General features: G+C 32.9%; 1 protein-coding gene across 3 annotated transcripts in view; it reads right to left on the reverse strand.

Moving 5' to 3' along the window:
- Positions 1-3022: 3022 nt before the first annotated feature.
- LOC143257309 (uncharacterized) overlaps positions 3023-24530 on the reverse strand; it is a 39506-nt gene continuing 17998 nt past the window's right edge. For 2 of the 3 annotated variants that reach the window (XM_076515759.1, XM_076515760.1), the window contains exon 2: positions 3023-7056. In XM_076515759.1, the coding sequence (XP_076371874.1) occupies positions 5813-7056 (1244 nt within the window). In that variant the 3' untranslated portion in view covers positions 3023-5812. Of the gene's footprint in view, positions 7057-7159; positions 7264-24530 lie in introns of those variants that run through there. The other variant, XM_076515761.1, reaches the window with a different exon arrangement.

The raw sequence follows: 24530 nt of genomic DNA on the forward strand, positions 1-24530 counted from the left end.
GGACGTTAGTTTTATAACGATGTTAAATGTTGTGCTGTTTTTTAGACAAACTTTATCAAACAAGTAAACATGACTGTTAAATCAATCGGTACAAAATTACTATTTAAAATTATTAGCAAAGCCCAGTACTAGATGGCGCTTAAGTAAATACCTGAAATAAAGTCTCCTAAAACTATAAACAATATAGTACCAATGAAACAAAATAGCTGACGTCAAAGTCACACACTCCTAAGATTTCAGTCAACAAAACCACTGGACTAAAGAATTTGGCTAACCTTCTCTTATAATCCTTACTAATAACATGTAATGAAATTTGTGGATTTATTCTACAGGTGGTACTAATAAACACTACAGCAGGGGATAATAAGGAACCCCCAATTCATTGCCAGTTTCAGAACTATTACAACCAATCTAGCTCAAGCACTTACATCATGACCAACCAACTAACTCATCGTCAGATAATTATATCAAAAAGAGTAAATGTAAAATCATTACGTTATTTGTGATTTCTAAATAATAAAAAAAAACTGGCTTGGAAAATTAAGAACTGATATTAAATAAATATAAATAGTTACTCACTTAAACCATAAACAAAAACTACATATCTGTTTACAATAAACTCTAGATAACTATTATTATTCACTTGAGGTATATAAAAACTCAAAATTTGTTAATAATAATAACCGTAATTACTCACTTGTCTTAAGTCACATATTGATTTCGGAATATATTTAGTAACATCTGATGTTACAGTTTCATACAGATATAGGTACGTATAGCAACATCCATATGAGATTACAGTTTGAAACAAATGTATATAGGTGTAGTCACAAATGATGCTACACTTTGAAATAAATATAGATAGTTGTAGTAACATCCATACAATTTTACGTATGAAACAAATATAGATCGGTGTAGTAACGTCTGATGTTGCAGTTTGAAACAAATGTAGATAGGCGAAGTAACATCCTGTGTTGCAGTGTGAAATAAATGCTGATGACTGTAGTAACACCCATATGATGTTATAGTATGAAACAAATGTAGATAGGCGTAGTGACATCCTGTGTTGCAGTGTGAAATAAATGTTGATGACTGTAGTAACACCCATATGATGTCACAGTATGAAACAAATGTAGATAGGTGTAGTAACAACCGACGTTACGTATGAAACATATGTAGCTACGTGTAGTAACATTTTGAAATAAAGGAACGGCAAATAATTGTATGAACCACGTTTTGACGAAACGTCCTTGATGGTTTCCATCATAGCATTTTAAAATAATGTTGTTGTGTTTTGAGCTTCTAATAAATTGTTGTTTTTCAAGTTGTCGCTCAAAGTGTGCCTGAAACGTTTCCCGTTATGTTATCATGAACCGTGCACATAAGTTAGAATTTCTGTGTAAAAGTTTCACTGGGGCTATTAGTTCTTACTTAGCCCTAAGTTTGATTCGATAAGCTATGGGAAAGGCAACTGGTCAATAGTTCTAGCGGTCAACTCTTGTCTGATTGTGCTGTGGGATTTGACAGCTACTTTTATAATCCACCCACGAACTTAATATGGATGGTGTATTTTTGTTGTTTGGGGAAATTGGTTGCGAACCTTTAACAAGAATGCTAGCCATATGGTCATATTTAAAGTTGTTATGAATCATTTTACGATTTCTAATAACTGTCTTCTAAACGAAACATTTTATAACGTGTCCTATATTCAAATGGATAATAGAAGTCTTTGGTTTTGTTTTTTTCTTTGCCTTCAATAAATTTTATTCTACCGTCAGACATAATTTACAGTCAAAATGATTAATACCCTGATCAAAATTATAAATTGTAATTAAATAACATAATTAATCATAAAACTTTAATTTTTATTATAAACAGTTTGCACTAATTTAGAATATTTGAATCTTTAAACAACTACCGAGTGAACCAGGTTTCGAGATATTCTACAAAGTGTAGTTATGTGTTATAAAAGTTACAGGATTGAGTCCAGTGCGCTTTGGGAAAGAGGGAGTGTTATAGGAATGACAGTTAGATATCATTATTAGGTTAGAAAAGAGTAGCTTAAGAGTTGACGGTGTGTGTCGTTTACTAGCTGCTTTACTTATAGTTCTAATAGTTCAAAATTAAGGTTAGTGCAGAGACAGTCCTTTTGTAGCTTTGTGAGAATTATTTTAATTATTTCACTACTCAGCGACAAGTTTATAACACTAAAATCTGAAGTTGAATCCTTGAAGGCCGTTATGTGTTTAACTACAAAACTGGATCCTTGGAGAGTAGGTAGACCGTTGGGTGTTTAACTACAAAACTGGATCCTTGAAGGGTAGGTAGACCGTTGGGTGTTTAACTACAAAACTGGATCCTTGGAGGGTAGGTAGATCGTTGGGTGTTTAACTACAAAACTGGATCCTTGAAGGGTAGATAGGCCGTTGGGTGTTTAACTACAAAACTGGATCCTTGGAGGGTAGGTAGACTGTTGGGTATTTAACTACAAAACTGGAACCTTGAAGGGTAGATAGGCCGTTGTGTCTTTAACTACAAAACAATAGAAATATTTTATAATCGGATATCTTGCATGTGGCGAGACAGGAAGACAGTACCGAAAGACATCAGTGGCATCTTCCCAACCAAGACAAACGTTTGTTTGTGACACTTTCACTGAATTATTAACTAAGATGATAACAAAACATTCTTTAAACGTTCTGTTTCAATGTTCACAATCACTGTCTGTTAAACATTCACAGTCACTATCTGTTCAACAGTCACTGTATGCTCAACATTCACAGTCACTGTCTGTTCAACATTCACAATCACAGTCTGTTCAACGTTCACAGTCACTGTCTGTTCAACATTCACAGTCACTGTTTGTTCAACGCTCTACAAAATATTTCGTCTTTAATATGAGAAAATTTTTGTGGTTACGAGCTACACAATCTTTACTGAAGGTCCTTGAGATATAAGGTTGTCCTGATATCTAGTATAAAAGTTAAATCAATTCAGACCATAAACTGACCTAAAGATCAAATTTAATTTCAACATTTTAATTCGACAAAACATAAGTAAATATACAGATTTTCCTCCATACAGGTCTGAGACAAAAACAGGAGCAAAGATTTACTTATTTGAAATAAAACATGTAACAAAAAGTTTCTTCCCTGCAAAACAACGCTTGAAACTGACATAAGATAATTAAAACACGTGTGATGTCACATATTTGAAACTCACGAAATTTCATACGTTCAATCTATTTTGAGATTTCAAAATACAAGACTAATCGATCTCAAAATTTCACAGGTGAGGTCCAGTGATCAGTGATCAAAGTCCAGTGATCAACGATCCAGACACTTACATAAAAACGTTAAACCAGAAGATGTCAAGGTTCATCAACAGGTGAAGTCCAGTGATCAAGACAAGATGTTAAACACTTACATAAAAAAGTATTAAAACAGAAGATATGAAGGTTAATTAACAGGTAAGGTCCAGTGGTCATGACAAGACGTTACGTACTTACGTAGAAAACATTAAATCAGAAACCGTCTTTCAGTCAAATCATATAGACATCGTCACCAGGGGGCATTACACATATTAATCTACGACATCAAACACAAGTTTTTAATTTGTTTTGCTTTTTTTTAGATTGAGAAGGAACTATGGAATAGAATAATAGATTTAGACATATAATTGTATTTAATATAAAATCAAACAACACCAAACCTTGAAAATAAAATACAACGGTATTAAAGGTATCACAAATTTCTTTTAAAAATGGCGAAGGTTTCTAGAAGCTGTTTCCGGAGGAAATGCTCATAATAGTACTATATACATAGTTGGCCTTAAAATTGCAATGGATAACTTGACAGAACTCTGAGCTAAAATATATTTCTGGCACATATGGAAAGACGGTTCAAACGCTTACCATTATTACACAATAAAGCACATTACTTTATTAACACAAACATATATAAACATGCAAATTTGAGTATAGTTAGGTTAGACAAAATTTTCTTTCCTATACACAATAATATTTTATAATAGTCAATATGTGGAATTACAAGTAAAAATATAGGCTTCAAGACTTGCTTACATTATATACACTATAGTTAACAATACAACAATAACACAGTTTTATGTTAACCACTTGCTTATAGCAGCTTTCTAGAGTGTACCTTCCTAAAAGATTTTCCTATGAATGTACCGCTGGAAGGTGATGTCACATCGCCAAGCATAAAATAGACCAGCCGAAACTGAATTGATGTTGGGTTTAAGTTGCTTTAAGCCTATTTCATATCACCTTTTAATGAGCATAAAAGACAGGATTACGTTGTCTCAGGACCGTTCGTGCTCACGAGCATTGTAATTGATTTTAGGCTTAGGGCTATGAACACTAGGCAACATCATATTCGCATCATTTAAAAGCCTTACTATAAACAACGCCAAACATAAGATGATTTAGGCCTATTTTACAGTTGTTAACGTGATGAGATGTTTTCATCTGCATCGACGAAAAATTGTTTCAAGATATTTTTCAGAGTGAACAAATATATTAAGGTATTGACTTTGTGCGCGCTTGGCTAAAAGATGAAAGGAGAGGAATCAGACCGAGGCGTAAACAAGCGATGGAATCAGAATGAGGCTTAAACAATCGAAGATCACAGACAAATATTTTGAGTAGAAGTGTCATAAAAGTAGAAAAATATTTTTTTTTTTTTTTTTTTTTGGAAACGGAAGAAACGTTTTCTTTTTGTATACATTTGTATTTAAAACAGAGAATTATTTTAATAAATAATTTGTTTTAATATTTTGAAGATCTAAAACTATTGTTTATATTGTCTAAAGTTGACAAACTATGAGCCTGTATAAAAGCAACAACAATAAATGTCTTTCTTTTCTTTGTGTTTTCAAAGTTATTTGTCATACAAATAATGTTGAAAACAACTAGCCTTTAGAATGTAGATAACAATTTCCTAAGGAACGCTTTCAAGTTCGAGTTTCTTCGTTTGTACAGGACTATGTTCGTGAAATCACTTAGAAGCAGATGACTTTGAACTACTTGTTTGTTTGTTTTTAAGGTAACTACAAACATAGCTGTACAGAAATAAACGTTTTTCTCAAAATATATAAAGATTGTTTTGCACACACAAAATATACACATTCTCACGGTTATATGGACTTATTTCAAAATTATTGATATAACGATTAGTATTCATTAAATTCATCTTCTGAAATTGAAACAAACAAATTGAATATATTAAAACCAACTATTCGATATGACGCTGGTAGCACATCCTATCTTTCAAACAAAATGAGGGTTATCGATACCTAAAAGTTTGTTTCAGGCCGTCATGTTAATACATTTTGCACATAGAATCAGTTAGAATTGTTACTTTTAATTACATTTACAAATTCATGTTAAAAACATAAGATGGCAGATAAATTGTGCGAGATATCAATGTTTCAACAGTTGAACAAAAAACGTCTTATGACTTAAAACGATTGAATCAGACTTTTTTTTCAAAATTTAACACAGTTATATACAACGAATAATTTGTCTCAAAACAACAGTAAAGACTTTTCTTTACAAATTCTGAACAAGAAGTATTTACTGAGCCAATGTTAAAAATTTGATAGTAAAGAAGGGGCCTGAGGCACATGTTGTGGCTTAATCAAGATATGGCCCCTAAAGGAAACTCATGCTTATTAGCTACAGGGGCAGAAAGAGCACCCTCGGGCTCTGGCCTCTGGCTTTCCAGCTGTCAAATACTTGTTTGTTAAAACCCGACCGGTCATCAAGCATGAATTGGTCTAAATGTCAAGTTTACTGTAAGGCGGAAGTTGTCACGGACACAGTTTCTGACCGGGAGAAAGAGCTGATAGGAACCAGACTGGAGGAGGGGTCATCTTGAGAAAGTCCACTTCTGCTACTTGGGCCCGCATCCTCGCTGGCCTGAGACTGTGTGGCCGATCTCTTCTGTTTCTGCTTCAAGTGAACCTTGGTGTGTCGCTTCTTCTCGTCGCTTCTAGCGAACCTGCGGCCGCACAAATCACAGGAAAATGGTTTCTCACCAGTATGTGTGCGAATGTGTGTAGTTAAGTGGTCACTCCTACTGAATGACCTCATACAGATGCGGCATTGGAACGGCTTTTGACCAGTGTGGATTCGGATGTGGCGGGTCAGTTCGTCGCTGCGAGAGAACCTCCGGTCACAAGCTTCTAATGGACAAGCATAAGGTCGTTCGTGGACTGGCGTCTTGCAAGGTCTGTTAGGGTACTTGCGTTGTTTCACTGGTACCAACTTGAAAGGAACTGGGCTGGACTGGTAAGCCTGGCTGAGAATCTCGTGCCCCTTGCTAGTGGATTGGTTGTATTCTGCTAGTCCTTGCCCAGGGAGAAAGCCGGCTTCAGGGACAGGTTCTGGTTTTGGAAAAACAGCAGATGAACCTGCTTCAAGCTGAACAGGTCCATAATCAGGTGTGTTATAAACCGGAGTGGTCCACTGTCCTGATGTGGACGCTAACTCCATCCCTTGTTGGAAGATCATGGACTGTGGTGACATTCCCCCAGCAGCTGCTACGAGAGCTGCGACGTTCCCTTCAGGACCGGTGCAACTGCTATACGCAGATGACTGTTTCACGACAAACCCTTGACAACTCGTGTCAAACTGCAGCAGTTCCTGTTGGCTCTGAGGGTTGATGAAGAAATGTTCTTGAACCATTGTCTCTGCCAGAGAATGAGACGGTGCACTGATCGTCTCAAACGTTCCGTGAGTGGGTGAGGAGGAGAAATGGGAGGAAGGAGCGGGAGAAGCTGTTCCGAGATCCTGACCAGGAGGTGGTGACGACGTGGCAGGAACCGTGTGCGGACTGGATATATTTAGAAAAGGACTGAAGTCTGAAGATTTCTCAGGGTCCAGCCACCCTAGAACCTGGCCCTGACCTCTCTGCTGGGAGGGAGGGGTGGTACGGTTATACGAAAGACTTTGTGATGTGGCGGTTTGCTGTGGGGAGCTACTGGGGAACATCCCTTGATCAGGCTTCTCGGTAGAGGGGACCACCGCCTCGGCTGTGGAAAAAGCAAACAAATATTTGTATTATTTTCTCTGCGCTAAAAAGCATCCATACTTTTATATGAATTCAATTTAATATAATGAGATTCTTCAACTTACTTCGTCAGTGCGTAAGTCGGTGAGCGTACCTGGCCGCCATTAATACTCCGCCCTCACTTCTTTACGTAAGAGTACAGTTAACCAATCACATTTACACAGTGATTATATCAGCCTAGGAAAACTAGTTTTACCGCTATTTTTCCAGTATATATATTTTATTTACATTTTGAACGAACTTACCAAAGCAAATAAAAAGCACAAATCCACATTTAGATAAGAAACAAATATAAAAGCGTTCTTTGTTATAGACGTGCGTAACGATTTGGCCCTAAAGAAGAAGGCAAAGCGCTTCATTTTGTTATTTATATAATTTCTGAGAGAAGATACCCGTCGCGCACAAGAAACAACGTTTTAGTGCCGAAGCCACATCGTACGTCACACACGCGTTCTAGCAAGTTATTGTTCAAGTCTATTTCCATCTCTTTCACCTACAGGAGTTCACGTGTAAACTGAGACTGTGTGTGTGTATGTTTTTTTCTAACTTGTAGAAAATACTGAATTGGGCCTCATCGTATTTAGAGAGAGAGAGCTGTGATGAAAAGAAAGTGGAGATCAATAGTGTGTTCGTTAAACAATATTCATACTCACGATCTTGCAAACGAAGGGAAATGATATCCTTCACATTGATATAAAAAAAAGCAGTTGGAAGATGTTCTACACACTGGTATTAAAAATAGCAGGACGGAAATACTATTCTTCACATTGAGTTTAAATGTACCAGGAGAGTAATGGTATTATACACATTCATAATAAATACAGAAGGAAGGACCATCTATTCTTCACATGAATAACAAAGGTAGCAGAAGAGAAATGCTATTCTACACATTGATATAAAGATAGCAGGAGTGAAAATCTATTCTTCACGTTGATATAAAAGATAGCAGGAGGGAAATTCTACACTTCAGATTCATATTATTTATGAAGTTTAAACTTGCAGGCCTGTGTTGTTACCACAAGTCAGATAATTTTCAGTGTCACTATGAAAACTATATCACATCACTTGTCATAAGAAACAAAACAATATCACGTCATTCAGTATGTCGGTTAAAAACATATCACATCACTTGTCATTAGTTAAAAAACAATACCATGTCATTCACTATGACGGTTAAAACAATAACACAACACTTTTTATTAGTAAGAAAACAATACGATGTCATTCAGTACGTCGGTTAAAACCATATCACATAACTTGTCATAAGCTAGAAAACAATACCATGTCATCCACTATGACGGTTAAAATCATATCACATCGCTTGTCATAAGTTAGAAAACAATACCATGTCATTCAGTATGACTGTTAAAACCATATCACATCACTTGTCAACAGTAAAGAAAAATACGATGTTATTCAGTATGTCGGTTAAAACCACATCACATTGCTTGTCATTAACATGAAAACAATACCACGTCATTTAGTATGACGGTAAAAACCATATCATATAACTTGTTACAAGTTAAAAAACAATACCACGTCCTTCGATATGACGGATAAAACCACAACACATCACTTGTCATTAGTTAGAAAACAACACTACATCATTTCGTAGGACAGTTAAAACCACATAATATCACTTCTCATTAGTAAGAAAACAATACGATGTCATTCAGTACGTCGGTTAAAACCATATCATATCACATCTCATTAGTAAGAAAACAATACGATGTCATTCAGTACGTCGGTTAAAACCATATCATATCACTTGTCATAAGCTAGAAAACAATATCACGTCATTCAGTTTGTCGGTTAAAACCATATCACATCACTTCTCTTAACACTGAAAACAACACCACGTTATTGAATATGACGTTCAAATCCATATTACATTACCTGTCACAAGTTAGATAACAATCCCATGTTATTCAGTAAGTCGGTTAACACCATATCACACCACCTGTGATTAATAGAAAACAATACCATGTCATTCAGTACGACGGTTAAAACCATATCACATCACTTCTAATAACTCTGAAAACAATACCACGTTATTGAATATGACGTTCAAATCGATATCACAATACTTGTCACTAGTTAGATAAAATACCATGTCATTCAGTATGTCGGTTAAAATCATATCACATCACTTTTTATTAGTAAGAAAACAATACGATGTCATTCAGTACGTCGGTTAATACCATATCACATCACTTGTCATAAGCTAGAAGAAAAATACCATGTCATCCACTATGACGGTGAAAATCATATCACATCGTTTGTCATTCCGTATGACTGTTAAAACCATATCACATCACTTGTCATTAATAAAGCAACAATAAGATGTTATTCAATATGTCGGTTAAAACCACATCACATCATTAGTGATAAGCTACAAGATAACATCACGTCACTCAGTATGTCGGTTAAAACCATATCACATCACTTGTCATTAGTTAGAAAGCAATACCATGTCATTCAGTATAAGGTTAAAACCATAACACATCACTTGTCATTAGTTAGAAAACAACACTACATCATTTCGTAGGACGGTTAAAACCACAGAATATCACATCTCATTAGTTAGAAAATAATACCATGTAATTTTGTATGACAGTTAAAACAATATCACATCACTTGTTATAAGCTGTAAAACAATCCCATGTCATTCAGCATGACGGTTAAACCATAACACATCACTTGTTATTAGTAAAGGAACAATACGATGTTATTCTATATGTCGGTTAAAACCATATCACATCGCTTGTCATTAGTTAAAAAGCAATACCATGTCATTCAGTATGACTGGTAAAACCATATCACATCACTTGTCATTAGTAACGGAAAAATACGATGTTATTCAGTATGTCGGTTAAAAGCACATCACATCGATTGTCATTAATTTGAAAACAATACCACGTATGAAGATAAAACCATATCACATCACTTGTCATCAGTAAAGGAAAAATACGATGTCATTCAGTATGTCGATTAAAACGAAATCACATCACTTGTCATTAATTAGAAGACAATATCACGTCATCCAGTTTGTCGGATAAAACCATATCACATCACTTCTCATAACTCTGAATACAATACCACGTTATTGAATATAACGTTCAAATCTATATCACATTACTTGTAACAAGATAGATAACAATACCATGTCATTCAGTATGTCGGTTAATCCATACTTCATCGCTTCTTATTAGTTAGAAAACAATACCATGTAATTCAGTATGTCGTTTAAAACAATGTCACATCGTTTGTCAATAGTTAGAAAGCAATATCATGTCATTCAGCATAACGGTTAAAACCATATTATATCACTTGTCATAACTTTGGAAATAATACCACGTTATTGAATATGACGTTCAAATCCATATCAAACTACATGTCATAAGTTAGAAACAATGCCACGTCATTAAGAATATCGATTAAAACCATGTCACATCGGTTGTTATTGATTAGAAAACCATACCATTTCATTCATTATGTCGGTTAAAACCATATTACATCGTTTGCCATTAGTTAGAAAACAATGCCATGTGATTCAGTATGAGGTTAAAACCATATCACATCACTTGTCATTAGTAAAGGAACAATACGATGTTATGCAGTATGAGGTTTAAACCATATCACATCATTTGTCATTAGTTAGAAAACAATACCATGTCATTCAGTATGACTGTTAAAACCATATCACATCACTTGTCATTAGTAAAGAAACAATACGATGTTATTCAGTATGAGGTTAACATCATATCACATCGCTTGCCATTAGTTAGAAAGCAACACCATATCATTCAGTATGTCGGTTAAAATCATATCACATCGCTTGTCATTAGTTAGAAAACAATACCATATCATTCAGTATGTCGGTTAAAACAATATCACATCATTTGTTATTAGTATGAAAACAATACGATGTTATTAAATTTGTCGATTAATACCATATCACATCACTTGTTATTTGCAACAAAAATTTACGATGTTTTTCAGTATGTCGGTTAAAACCAATTACACCACTTGTTATTAATCAGAAAACAATACCATGTAATTCAGTACAACGGTTAAAACCATATCACATGAATTGTTATTAGTGATAAAACAATACGATGTCATTCAGAGTGACTTTTAAAACCATATCACATCACTTGTCATCAGTTATAAAACAATACCATATCGTTTAAAACAATGTGACATCGTTTGTCAATAGATAAAAAGCAATACTATGGGATTCTGTAAAACGGTTAAAACCATATCATATCATTTGTCATAACTCTGAATAAAATACCACGTTATTGAATATGACGTTCAAATCCACATCACACTACATGTCACAAGTTAGAAAACAATACCATGTCATTCCGTATGTCGGTTAAAACTATATCATATCACTTGCTATTAGTAAGAAAACAATACGATGTTATTCAGTATGTCGATTAAAATCATATCACATCGCTTGTCATAAATTAGAGTGCAATACCACGTCATTCTGCATGTCGGTTAAAACCATATCACATCGCTTGTTATCACTTAGAAAACAATACCATGTCATTCAGTACGTCGGTTAAAGGCATATCACATCGCTTGTGATTAGTTAGAAACCAACACCATGTCATTCAGTATTTCGGTCATAATTATATCACATCACTTGTCATTATAAAGCAACAATACGATGTTGTTAAATTTGTCGTTTAAAACCATATTATATCAATTGTCATAAGTAAAAAACAATACCATGTCATTCAGTATGTCTTTTAAAATCATATCCCATCGCTTGTTATTGGTTAGAAAACCACACCATTTCATTCAGTATGTCGGTTAAAACCATATTACATCGTTTGCCATTATTTAGAGAGCAATACCATGTAATTCAGTATGAAATTAAAACAATATCACATCGTTTGTCATTAATTAGAAAACAGTACCATGACATTCAGCACGTCGGTTAAAGGCATATCACATCGATGGTTATTAGTAAAGGAACAATACGATGTTATTCTCTATGTCGGTTAAAACCATATCACAACGCTTCTTATTAGTTAGAGAACAATAACATGTCATTCAGTATGTCGGTTAAAACCATATCACATCGCTTGTCATTAATTAGAGAACAATACCATGCCATTCAGTACGACAGTTAAAACCATATCTCATCACTTCTCATAACCCCTAAAACAATACCACGTTATTGAATATGACGTTCAAATCCCAATCACACTACTTGTCTCAATTCAGATAACAATACTATGTCACTCCCTATGTCGGTTAAAACCGTATCACATCAATTGTCATAAGTTAGAAAACAATGCCACGTCATTAAGAATATCGATTAAAACCATGTCACATCGCTTGTTATTGATTAGAAAACCATACCATTTCATTCATTTTGTCGGTTAAAACCATATTACATCGTTTGCCATTAGTTAGAAAGCAATGATATGTAATTCAGTATGAAATTAAAACAATATCACATCGTTTGTCTTTAATTAGAAAGCAACACCATGTCATTCAGTATGTCGGTTAAAATCATATCACATCGCTTATTATTACGTAGAAAACAATACCATATCATTCAGTATGTCAGTAAAATTCATATCACATTGCTTGTCACAAGTTTCTCGGTCATAACTATATCACATCACTTGTCATTAGTAAAGCAACAATACAATGTTATTAAATTGGTCGATTAAAACCATATCACATCACTTGTTATTTGTACGAGAACAATACGATGTTTTTCAGTACGTCGGTTAAAACAATTACAACACTTCTCATTAATTAGAAATTATACCATGTAATTCAGTACAACGGTTAAAACCATATCACAGGAATTGTTATTAGTGATAAAGCAATACCATATCATTCAGTATGTCGGTTAAAACCATATCATATCACTTGTCATTAGTAAAGTAACAATACGATGTTATTCTATATGTCGGTTAAAACCATATCACATCGCTTGTTTTTAGTTAAAAAACAATACCAAGTCATTCCGTACGACGGTTAAAACGATATAACATCATTCCTCATAACTCTTAAAACAATACCACGTTATTGAATATGACGTTCAAATCCATATCACACTACTTGTCACAAGTCAACTAACAATACCATGTCATTCAGTATGTTGGTTGAAACCATATAACATCACTTGTCATTAGTAAAGGAACAATACGATGTTATTCAGTATGAGTTTAACATCATATCACATCATTTGTCATTAGCTAGAAAACAATACCATGTCATTCAGTATCACTGTTAAAACCATATCACATCACATGTCATTAGTAAAGGAACAATACGATGTTATTCTGTTAGTCGGTTAAAACCATATCACATCGCTTGCCATTAGTTAGAAAACAATACAATATCATTCAGTATCTCGGTTAATACTATATCACATTCGTTGTCATTAGTTAGAAAAAAAAATATCATATCGTTCAGTATGACGGTTAAAACCATATCACATCACTTGTTATTTGTAAGAAAAAAATACGATGTTTTTCAGTATGTCGGTTAAAACCAATTACACCACTTGTCATTAATTAGAAAACAATACCATGTCATTCAGTACGTCGTTTAAAACAATGTCACATTGTTTGTCAACAGTTAGAAACCAATACCATGTCATTCAGTACTACGTTTAAACCATATCATATCACTTGTCATAACTTTGAAAATAATACCACGTTATTGAATATGACGTTCAAATCCATATCACACTACATGTCACAAGTAAGATAACAATTTCATGTCATCTATGATGTCACTTAGAACCATATCACATCACTTGTCATTAGTAAAGGAACATTACGATGTTATTCATAGAGGTTAAAATCATATCATATCATTTGTCATTAGTTAGAGAACAATACCATATCATTCAGTATGACTGTTAAAACCATATCACATTATTTGTTATTAGTAAGAAAACAATACGATGTTATTTAGTATGTCGGATAAAACCATATCACATCGCTTGTCATTAATTAGAAAACAATACCATGTCCTTCAGTATGTCGGTTAAAATCATATCACATCGCTGATTATTACTTAGAACACAATACCATGTCATTTAGTATTTCGGTTAAAGCCATATCACATCGAATGTTATTAGTTAGAAAACAATACCATGTCATTCAGTATGTCGGTTAAACCATATCACATCGATTTTCATTACTTAAAAAGAAACACCATGTCATTCAGTATGAAATTAAAACAATATCACACAGTTTGTCACTAATTACAAAACAATACCATGTCATTCAGTATGTTGGTTAAAACTATATGACATCACATGTCATTAGTAAAGCAACAACACGATGTTATTCAGTATGAGGTTAAAACCATATCACATCACATGTCATTTGTAAAGGAACTATACGATGTTATTCAGTATGAGGTTAACATCATATCACATCATTTGTCATTAGCTAGAAAACAATACCATGTCATTCAGTATGACTGTTAAAACCATATCACATCACATGTCATTAGTAAAGGAACAACACGATGTTATTCAGTATGAGGTTAAAACCATATCACATCTCTTGTCATTTGTAAAGGAACTATACGATATCGTACAATATGTCTGATAAAACCAAATAACACCACTTGTCATTAATTATTAGAAATACCATGTCATTCTGCATGTCGGTTAAAACCATATCCCATCGCTTGTTATTACTTAGAAAACAATACCATGTCATTCAGTATGTTGTTTAAAACCATATCACATTGTTTGTCAATAGTTAGAAAGCAATACCATGTCATTCAATATGTCGGTTACAACCATATCACATCACTTGTCATTAGTAAAGGAACAATACGATGTTATGCAGTATGAGGTTTAAACCATATCACATCATTTGTCATTCGTTAGAAATCAATACCATGTCATTCAGTATGACTGTTAAAACCATATCACATCACTTGTCATTAGTAAAGGAACAATACGATGTTATTCAGTATGAGGTTAACATCATATCACATCATTTGTCATTAGCTAGAAAACAATACCATGTCATACAGTATGACTGTCAAAACAATATCACATCACATATCATTAGAAAAGGAACAATACGATGTTATTCTGTATGTCAATTAAAACCATATCACATCGCTTGCCATTAATTAGAGAGCAATACCTTGTCATTTAGTATTTCGGTTAAAATCATATCACATCGCATGACATTAGTAAAGGAACAATACGATGTTATTCAGTATGAGTTTAACATCATATCACATCATTTGTCATTAGCTAGAAAACAATACCATATCATTCAGTATGATTGTTAAAACCATATCACATCACATGTCATTAGTAAAGGAACAAGACGATGTTGTTCAGTATGAGGTTAAAACCATATCACATCTCTTGTCATTTCTAAAGGAACTATACGATATCATACAATATTTCTATTAAAACCAAATAATACCACTTGTCGTTAATTATTAAACAAAATTATGTCATTCTGCATGTCGGTTAAAGCGATATCACATCGCTTGTTATTACTTAGAAAACAATACCATGTTATTCAGTATGTCGGTTAAAATGATATCACATCGCTTATTATTACTTAGAAAACAATACCATATCATTAAGTATGTCGGTTAAATCCATATCACATTGCTTGTCACAAGCTAAAAAACAATACTAGATCATACAGTATTTCGGTCATAACTATATCACATAACTTGTCATTAGTAAAGCAACAATACGATGTTATTCAGTATGAGATTAACATCATATCACATAATTTGTCATTAGCTAGAAAACAATACCATGTCATTCAGTATCACTGTTAAAACCATATCACATTACATGTCATTACTAAAAGATCAATAGATGTTATTCTGTATGTCGGGTAAAACCATATCACATCGCTTGTTTAATTAGAAAACAATACCATATCATTCAGTATGTCGGTTAAAACTATATCACATCATTTGTTATTAGTATGAAAACAATACGATGTTATTAAATTTGTCGATTAATACCATATCACATCACTTGTTATTTGCAACAAAACAATACGATGTTTTTCAATATGTCAATTAAAACCAATTACACCACTTGTCATTAATTAGAAAACAATACCATGTAATTCAGTACAACGGTTAAAACCATATCACATGAATTCTTATTAGTGAGAAAACAATACGATGTCATTCAGAGTGACTTTAAAACAATATCACATCACTTGTCATTAGTTATAAAACAATACCATGTCGTTTAAAACAATGTCACATCGTTTGTCAGTAGTTAGAAAGCAATACCATGGCATTCAGTATGTCGTTTAAAACCATATCACATTGTTTGTCAATAGTTAGAAAGCAATACCATGTCATTCAATATGTCGGTTAAAACCATATCACATCACTTGTCATTAGTAAAGGAACAATACGATGTTATGCAGTATGAGGTTTAAACCATATCACATCATTTGTCATTCGTTAGAAAACAATACCATGTCATTCAGTATGACTGTTAGAACCATATCACATCACTTGTCATTAGTAAAGGAACAATACGATGTTATTCATTATGAGGTTAACTTCATATCACATCATTTGTCATTAGCTAGAAAACAATACCATGTCATTCAGTATGACTGTCAAACCATATCACATCACATGTCATTAGGATACGAACAATACGATGTTATTCTGTATGTCGGTTAAAACCATATCACATCGCTTGCCATTAATTAGAGAGCAATACCATGTCATTTAGTATTTCGGTTAAAATCATATCACATCGCTTGTCATTAGTAAAGGAACAATACGATGTTATTCAGTATGAGTTTAACATCATATCACATCATTTGTCATTAGGTATAAAACAATACCATGTCATTCAGTATGACTGTTAAAACCATATCACATCACATGTCATTAGTAAAGGAACAACACGATGTTATTCAGTATGAGGTTAAAACCATATCACATCTCTTGTCATTTGTAAAGGAACTATACGATATCATACAATATTTCTGTTCAAATCAAATAATACCACTTGTCATTAATTATTAAACAATACTATGTCATTCTGCATGTCGGTTAAAGCGATATCACATCGCTTATTATTACTTAAAAAAACAATACAATATCATTAAGTATGTCGGTTAAATCCATATCACATTGCTTGTCACAAGCTAAAAAAACAATACTAGGTCATACAATATTTCGGTCAAAACTATATCACATCACTTGTCATTAGTAAAGCAACAATACGATGTTGTTAAATATGTCGGTTAAAACCATATCATATCAATTGTCATTAGTAAAAAACAAAACCATGTCATTCAGTATGTCGTTTAAAACCATATCACATTGTTTGTCAATAGTTAGAAAGCAATACCTTGTGAATCAGTGTGACGGTTAAAACCATATAACATCACTCTTCATAACTCTTAAAACAATACCACGTTATTGAATATGACGTTCAAATCCATATCACACTACTTGTCGCAAGTAAGATAACAATACCATGTCATTCAGTATGTCGTTTAAAACCATATCACATCGCTTGTCATTAATTAGAGAGCAATACCATGTCATTTAGTATTTCGGTTAAAACCCTATCACATCGATTGTTATTAGTTAGAAAACAATACCATGTCATTCAGTATGTCGGTTAAACCATATCACATCGATTTTCATTACTCAGAAAGCAACACCATGTCATTCAGTATGAAATTAAAACAATATCACATCGTTGAGTATGTCGGTTAAAACTTTATGACATCACATGTCATTAGTAAAGCAACAACACGATGTTATTCAGTATGAGGTTAAAACCATATCACATCAATTGTCATAAGTTAGAAAACAATGCCACGTCATTAAGAATATCGATTAAAACCATGTCACATCGCTTGTTATTGATTAGAAAACCATACCATTTCATTCATTATGTCGGTTAAAACCATATCACATCGTTTGCCATTAGTTAGAAAGCAATGACATGTAATTCAGTATGAAATTAAAACAATATCACATCGTTTATCTTTAATTAGAAAACAATACCATCTCATTCTGCATGTCGGTTAAAACCATATCACATCGCATGTTATTACTAAGAAAACAATACCATGTCATTCAGTACGTCGGTTAAAGACATATCACATCGCTTGTGATTAGTTAGAAAGCAACACCATGTCATTCAGTATGTCGGTTAAAACTATATGACATCACATGTCATTAGTAAAGCAACAACACGATGTTATTCAGTATGAGGTTAAAACCATATCACATCTCTTGTCATTTGTAAAGGAACTATACGATATCGTACAATATGTCTGATAAAACCAAATAACACCACTTGTCATTAATTATTAGAAATACCATGTCATTCTGCATGTCGGTTAAAACCATATCACATCGCTTGTTATCACCTAGAAAACAATACCATGTTTATCAGTACGTCGGTTAAAGGCATATCACATCGCTTGTGATTAGTTAGAAAGCAACACCATGTCATTCAGTATTTCGGTCATAACTATATCACATCACTTGTCATTAGTAAAGCAACAATACGATGTTGTTAAATTTTCGTTTAAAACTATATTATATCAATTGTCATTAGTAAAAAACAATACCATGTCATTCAGTATGTCGTTTGAAACCATATCACATTGTTTGTCAATAGTTAGAAAGCAATACCATGTCATTCAATATGTCGGTTAAAACCATTCACATCACTTGTCATTAGTAAAGGAACAATACGATGTTATGCAGTATGAGGTTTAAACCATATCACATCATTTATCATTAGTTAGAAAACAATACCATGTCATTCAGTATGACTGTTAGAACCATATCACATCACTTGTCATTAGTAAAGGAACAATACGATGTTATTCAGTATGAGGTTAACATCATGTCACATCATTTGTCATTAGCTAGAAAACAATACCATGTCATTCAGTATGACTGTTAAAACCATATCACATCACATGTCATTAGGAAAGGAACAATACGATGTTATTCTGTATGTCGGTTAAAACCATATCACATCGCTTGCCATTAATTAGAGAGCAATACCATGTCATTTAGTATTTCGGTTAAAATCATATCACATCGCTTGTCATTAGTAAAGGAACAATACGATGTTATTCAGTATGAGTTTAACATCATATCACATCATTTGTCATTAGGTATAAAACAATACCATGTCATTCAGTATGACTGTTAAAACCATATCACATCACATGTCATTAGTAAAGGAACAACACGATGTTATTCAGTATGAGGTTAAAACCATATCACATCTCTTGTCATTTGTAAAGGAACTATACGATATCATACAATATTTCTGTTAAAATCAAATAATACCACTTGTCATTAATTATTAAACAATACTATGTCATTCTGCATGTCGGTTAAAGCGATATCACATCGCTTATTATTACTTAGAAAACAATATCATATCATTAAGTATGTCGGTTAAATCCATATCACATTGCTTGTCACAAGCTAAAAAACAATACTAGGTCATACAGTATTTCGGTCATAACCATATCACATCACTTGTCATTAGTAAAGCAACAATACGATGTTGTTAAATAAGTCGGTTAAAACCATATCATATCAATTGTCATTAGTAAAAAACAAAACCATGTCATTCAGTATGTCGTTTAAAACCATATCACATTGTTTGTCAATAGTTAGAAAGCAATACCTTGTGAATCAGTGTGACGGTTAAAACCATATAACATCACTCTTCATAACTCTTAAAACAATACCACGTTATTGAATATGACGTTCAAATCCATATCACACCACTTGTCACAAGTCAGATAACAATACCATATCATTCAGTATGAGGTTAAAACCATATCACATTACTTGTCATTAGTAAATAAACAATACGATGTTATGCAGTATGAGGTTAAAACCATATCACATGGCTTATTATTAGTTAAAAAACAATACCATGTCATTCAGTATGAGGTTAAAATCATATCACATCGCTTGTCATTAGTTAGAAAACAATACCATATCATTCAGTATTTCGGTTAAAACTATATCACATCATTTGTTATTAGTATGAAAACAACACGATGTTATTAAATTTGTCGTTTAAAACCATATTATATCAATTGTCATTAGTAAAAAAACAATACCATGTCATTCAGTATGTCGTTTAAAACCATATCACATTGTTTGTCAATAGTTAGAAAGAAATACCATGTCATTCAGTGTAACGGTTAAAACCATATCATATCACCTGTCATAACTTTGAAAATAATACCACGTTATTGAATATGACGTTCAAATCCATATCACACTACGTGTCCCAAGTTGGATAACAATACCATGTCATTCAGTATGTCGGTCAAAACCATATCACATCGATTGTCCTTACTCAGAAAACAATACCATGTCATTCAGTACATCGGTTAAAACCATATCACATCGCTTATGATTAGTAAAGCAACAATACCATGTCATTCAGTATGTCGGTTGAAACCATATAACATCACTCCTCATAACTCTTAAAACAATACCACGTTTTTTGAATATGACGTTCAAATCCATATCACACTACTTGTTGCAAGTCAGACAACAATACCATGTCATTCAGTATGTCGGTTAAAACAATATTACATCGTTTGCCATTAGTCAGAGAGCAATACCATGTAATTCAGTAGGAAATTAAAACAATATCACATCGTTTGTCGTTACTCAGAAAACAATACCATGTCATTCAGTACATCAGTTAAAACCATATCACATCGCTTGTGATTAGTAAAGCAACAATACCATGTCATTTAGTATGTCGATTGTAACCATATAACATCACTTCTCATAACTCTTAGAACAATACCACATTCTTGAATATAACGTTCAAATCCATATCACACTACTTGTCTCAAATCAGATAACAATACCATGTCATTCAGTATGTCGGTTAAAACCATATCACCTTGCTTCTCATTATTTAGAAAATAATGCCATGACATTCATTATGTAGGTTAAACGATATCACATCGCTTGTCAGTAATAAGAAAACAATGACATGTCATTCAGTATGTCGGTTAAACCATATAACATCGCTTGTTATTAATTAAAAAACAATACCATGTCATTCAGTATGAGGTTAAAACCATATGTCATCACTAGTCATAAGTAATGGATCTATACGATATCATTGAATATGTCGGTTAAAACCAAATCACACAACTTGTCATTCATTAGAAAATAATACAATTTCATTCAGTATGTCATTAAAAACCATATCACATCACTCCTCATAACTCTTAAAACAATACCACGTTATTGAATATGACGTTCAAATCCATATCACACTACTTGTCGCAAGTAAGATAACAATACCATGTCATTCAGTATGTCGTTTAAAACCATATCACATGGCTTGTTACTAGTTAGAAAGCGACACCATATCATTCAGTATGTCGGTTAAAATCATATCACATCGCTTGTCATTAGTTAGGAAACAATACCATATCATTCAGTATGTCGGTTAAAATTATATCACATCATTTGTTATTACTATGAAAACAATACGATGTTATTAAATTTGTCGTTTAAAACCATATTATATCAATTGTCATTAGTAAAAAACTATACCATGTCATTCAGTATGTCGTTTAAAACCATATCACATTGTTTGTCAATATTTAGAAAGAAATACCATGTCATTCAGTGTAACGGTTAAAACCATATTATGTCACCTGTCATAACTTTGAAAGTAATACCACGTTATTGAATATGACGTTCAAATCCATATCACACTACGTATCACAAGTTGGATAACAATACCATGTCATTCAGTATGTCGGTCAAAATCATATCACATCAATTGTCCTTACTCAGAAAACAATACCATGTCATTCAGTACATCGGTTAAAACCATATCACATCGCTTATGATTAGTAAAGCAACAATACCATGTCATTCAGTATACCGGCTGAAACCATATAACATCACTTCTCATAACTCTTAAAACAATACCACATTCTTGAATTGTTATTGTTAAAAACAATACCATTTCATTCAGTATGTCATTAAAAACCATATCACATCCTTTGTCATTAGTTAAAAGCAATACCATGTCATTCAGTATAACGGTTAAAACCATATAACATCACTCCTCATAACTCGTAAAACAATACCAAGTTATTGAATATGACGTTCAAATCCATATCACACTACTTGTCGCAAGAAACATAACAATACCATGTCATTCAGTATGTCGGTTAAAACCATATCACATCTCTCGTCATTAATTAGAAAACAATGCCATGTGATTCAGTATGAAATTAAAACCATATCACATCACTTGTCATTAGTAAAGGAACAATAGGATGTTATTCAGTATGTCGGTTAAAACTATATCACATCACTTGTTATTTGTATGAAAACAATACCATTTCATTCAGTATGTCATTAAAAACCATATCACATCCGTTGTCATTAGTTAAAAGCAATACCATGTCATTCAATATAACGGTTAAAACCATATAACATCACTCCTCATAACTCGTAAAACAATACCAAGTTATTGAATATGACGTTCAAATCCATATCACACTACATGTCACAAGTTAGATAACAATACCATGTCATTCCGTAGGTCGGTTAAAACTATATTACATCACTTGTCATTACTTAGAAAACAATACCATATCGTTCAGTATGACGGTTAAAATCATATCACATCGCTTGTCACTAATTAGAAAGCAATACCATGTCATTTATTATTTCGGTTAAAGCCATATACATCGATTGTTATTAGTTAGAAAGCAACACCATGTCATTCAGTACGAAATTAAAACAATATCACATCGTTTGTCACTAATTAGAAAACTATACCATATCATTGAGTATGTCGGTTAAAACTTTATGACGTCACATGTCATTAGTAAAGCAACAACACGATGTTATTCAGTATGAGGTTAAAACCATATCACATCACATGCCCTTTGTAAAGGAACTATACGATAACATACAATATGTCCGTTAAAACCAAATAACCCCACTTGTCATTAATTATTAAACAATACCATGCCATTCAGTACGACGGTTAAAACCATATAACATCACTTCTCATAACTCTTAAAACAATACTACGTTATTGAATATGACGTTCAAATCCATATCTCACTACTTGTCTCAAGTCAGATAACAATACCATGTCATTCAGTATGTCGGTTAAAACCATATCACATCGCTTGTCATTAGTAAAGAAACAATACGATGGTATGCAGTATGAGGTTAAAATCATATCACATCGCTTACCATTAGTCAGAAAGCAACACCATATCATTCAGTATGTCTGTTAAAACCAAATAACACCACTTGTCATTAATTATTAAACAATACCATGCCATTCAATATATTTGTTGAAACCATATCACATCAATTGTCATAAGTTAGAAAACAATGCCACGTCATTAAGATATCGATTAAAACCATGTCACATCGCTTGTTATTGATTAGAAAACCATACCATTTCATTCATTATGTCGGTTAAAACCATATTACATCGTTTGCCATTAGTTAGAAAGCAATGCCATGTAATTCAGTATGAAATTAAAACAATATCACATCGTTTGTCTTTAATTAGAAAACAATGCCATATGACTCAGTATGAGGTTAAAACCATATCACATCACTTGTCATTAGTAAAGGAACAATACGATGTTATGCAGTATGAGGTTTAAACCATATCACATCGCTTGTCATTAATTAGAAAACAATGCCATGTGATTCAGTATGAGGTTAAAACCATATCACATCACTTGTCATTAGTAAAGGAACAATACGATGTTATGCAGTATGAGGTTTAAACCATATCACATCATTTATCATTAGTTAGAAAACAATACCATGTCATTCAGTATGACTGTTAAAACCATATCACATCACTTGTCATTAGTAAAGAAACAATACGATGTTATTCAGTATGAGATTAACATCATATCACATAATTTGTCATTAGCTAGAAAACAATACCATGTCATTCAGTATCACTGTTAAAACCATATCACATCACATGTCATTACTAAAAGAACAATAGATGTTATTCTGTATGTCGGGTAAAACCATATCACATCGCTTGTTTAATTAGAAAACAATACCATATCATTCAGTATGTCGGTTAAAACTATATCACATCATTTGTTATTAGTATGAAAACAATACGATGTTATTAAATTTGTCGATTAATACCATATCACATCACTTGTTATTTGCAACAAAAATTTACGATGTTTTTCAGTATGTCGGTTAAAACCAATTACATCACTTGTCATTAATTAGAAAACAATACCATGTAATTCAGTACAACGGTTAAAACCATATCACATGAATTCTTATTAGTGAGAAAACAATACGATGTCATTCAGAGTGACTTTTAAAACAATATCACATCACTTGTCATTAGTTATAAAACAA

This window comes from Tachypleus tridentatus, chromosome 7 (assembly GCF_004210375.1).
Source record: "Tachypleus tridentatus isolate NWPU-2018 chromosome 7, ASM421037v1, whole genome shotgun sequence".
NCBI classification, from domain to species: Eukaryota; Metazoa; Arthropoda; class Merostomata; order Xiphosura; family Limulidae; genus Tachypleus; species Tachypleus tridentatus.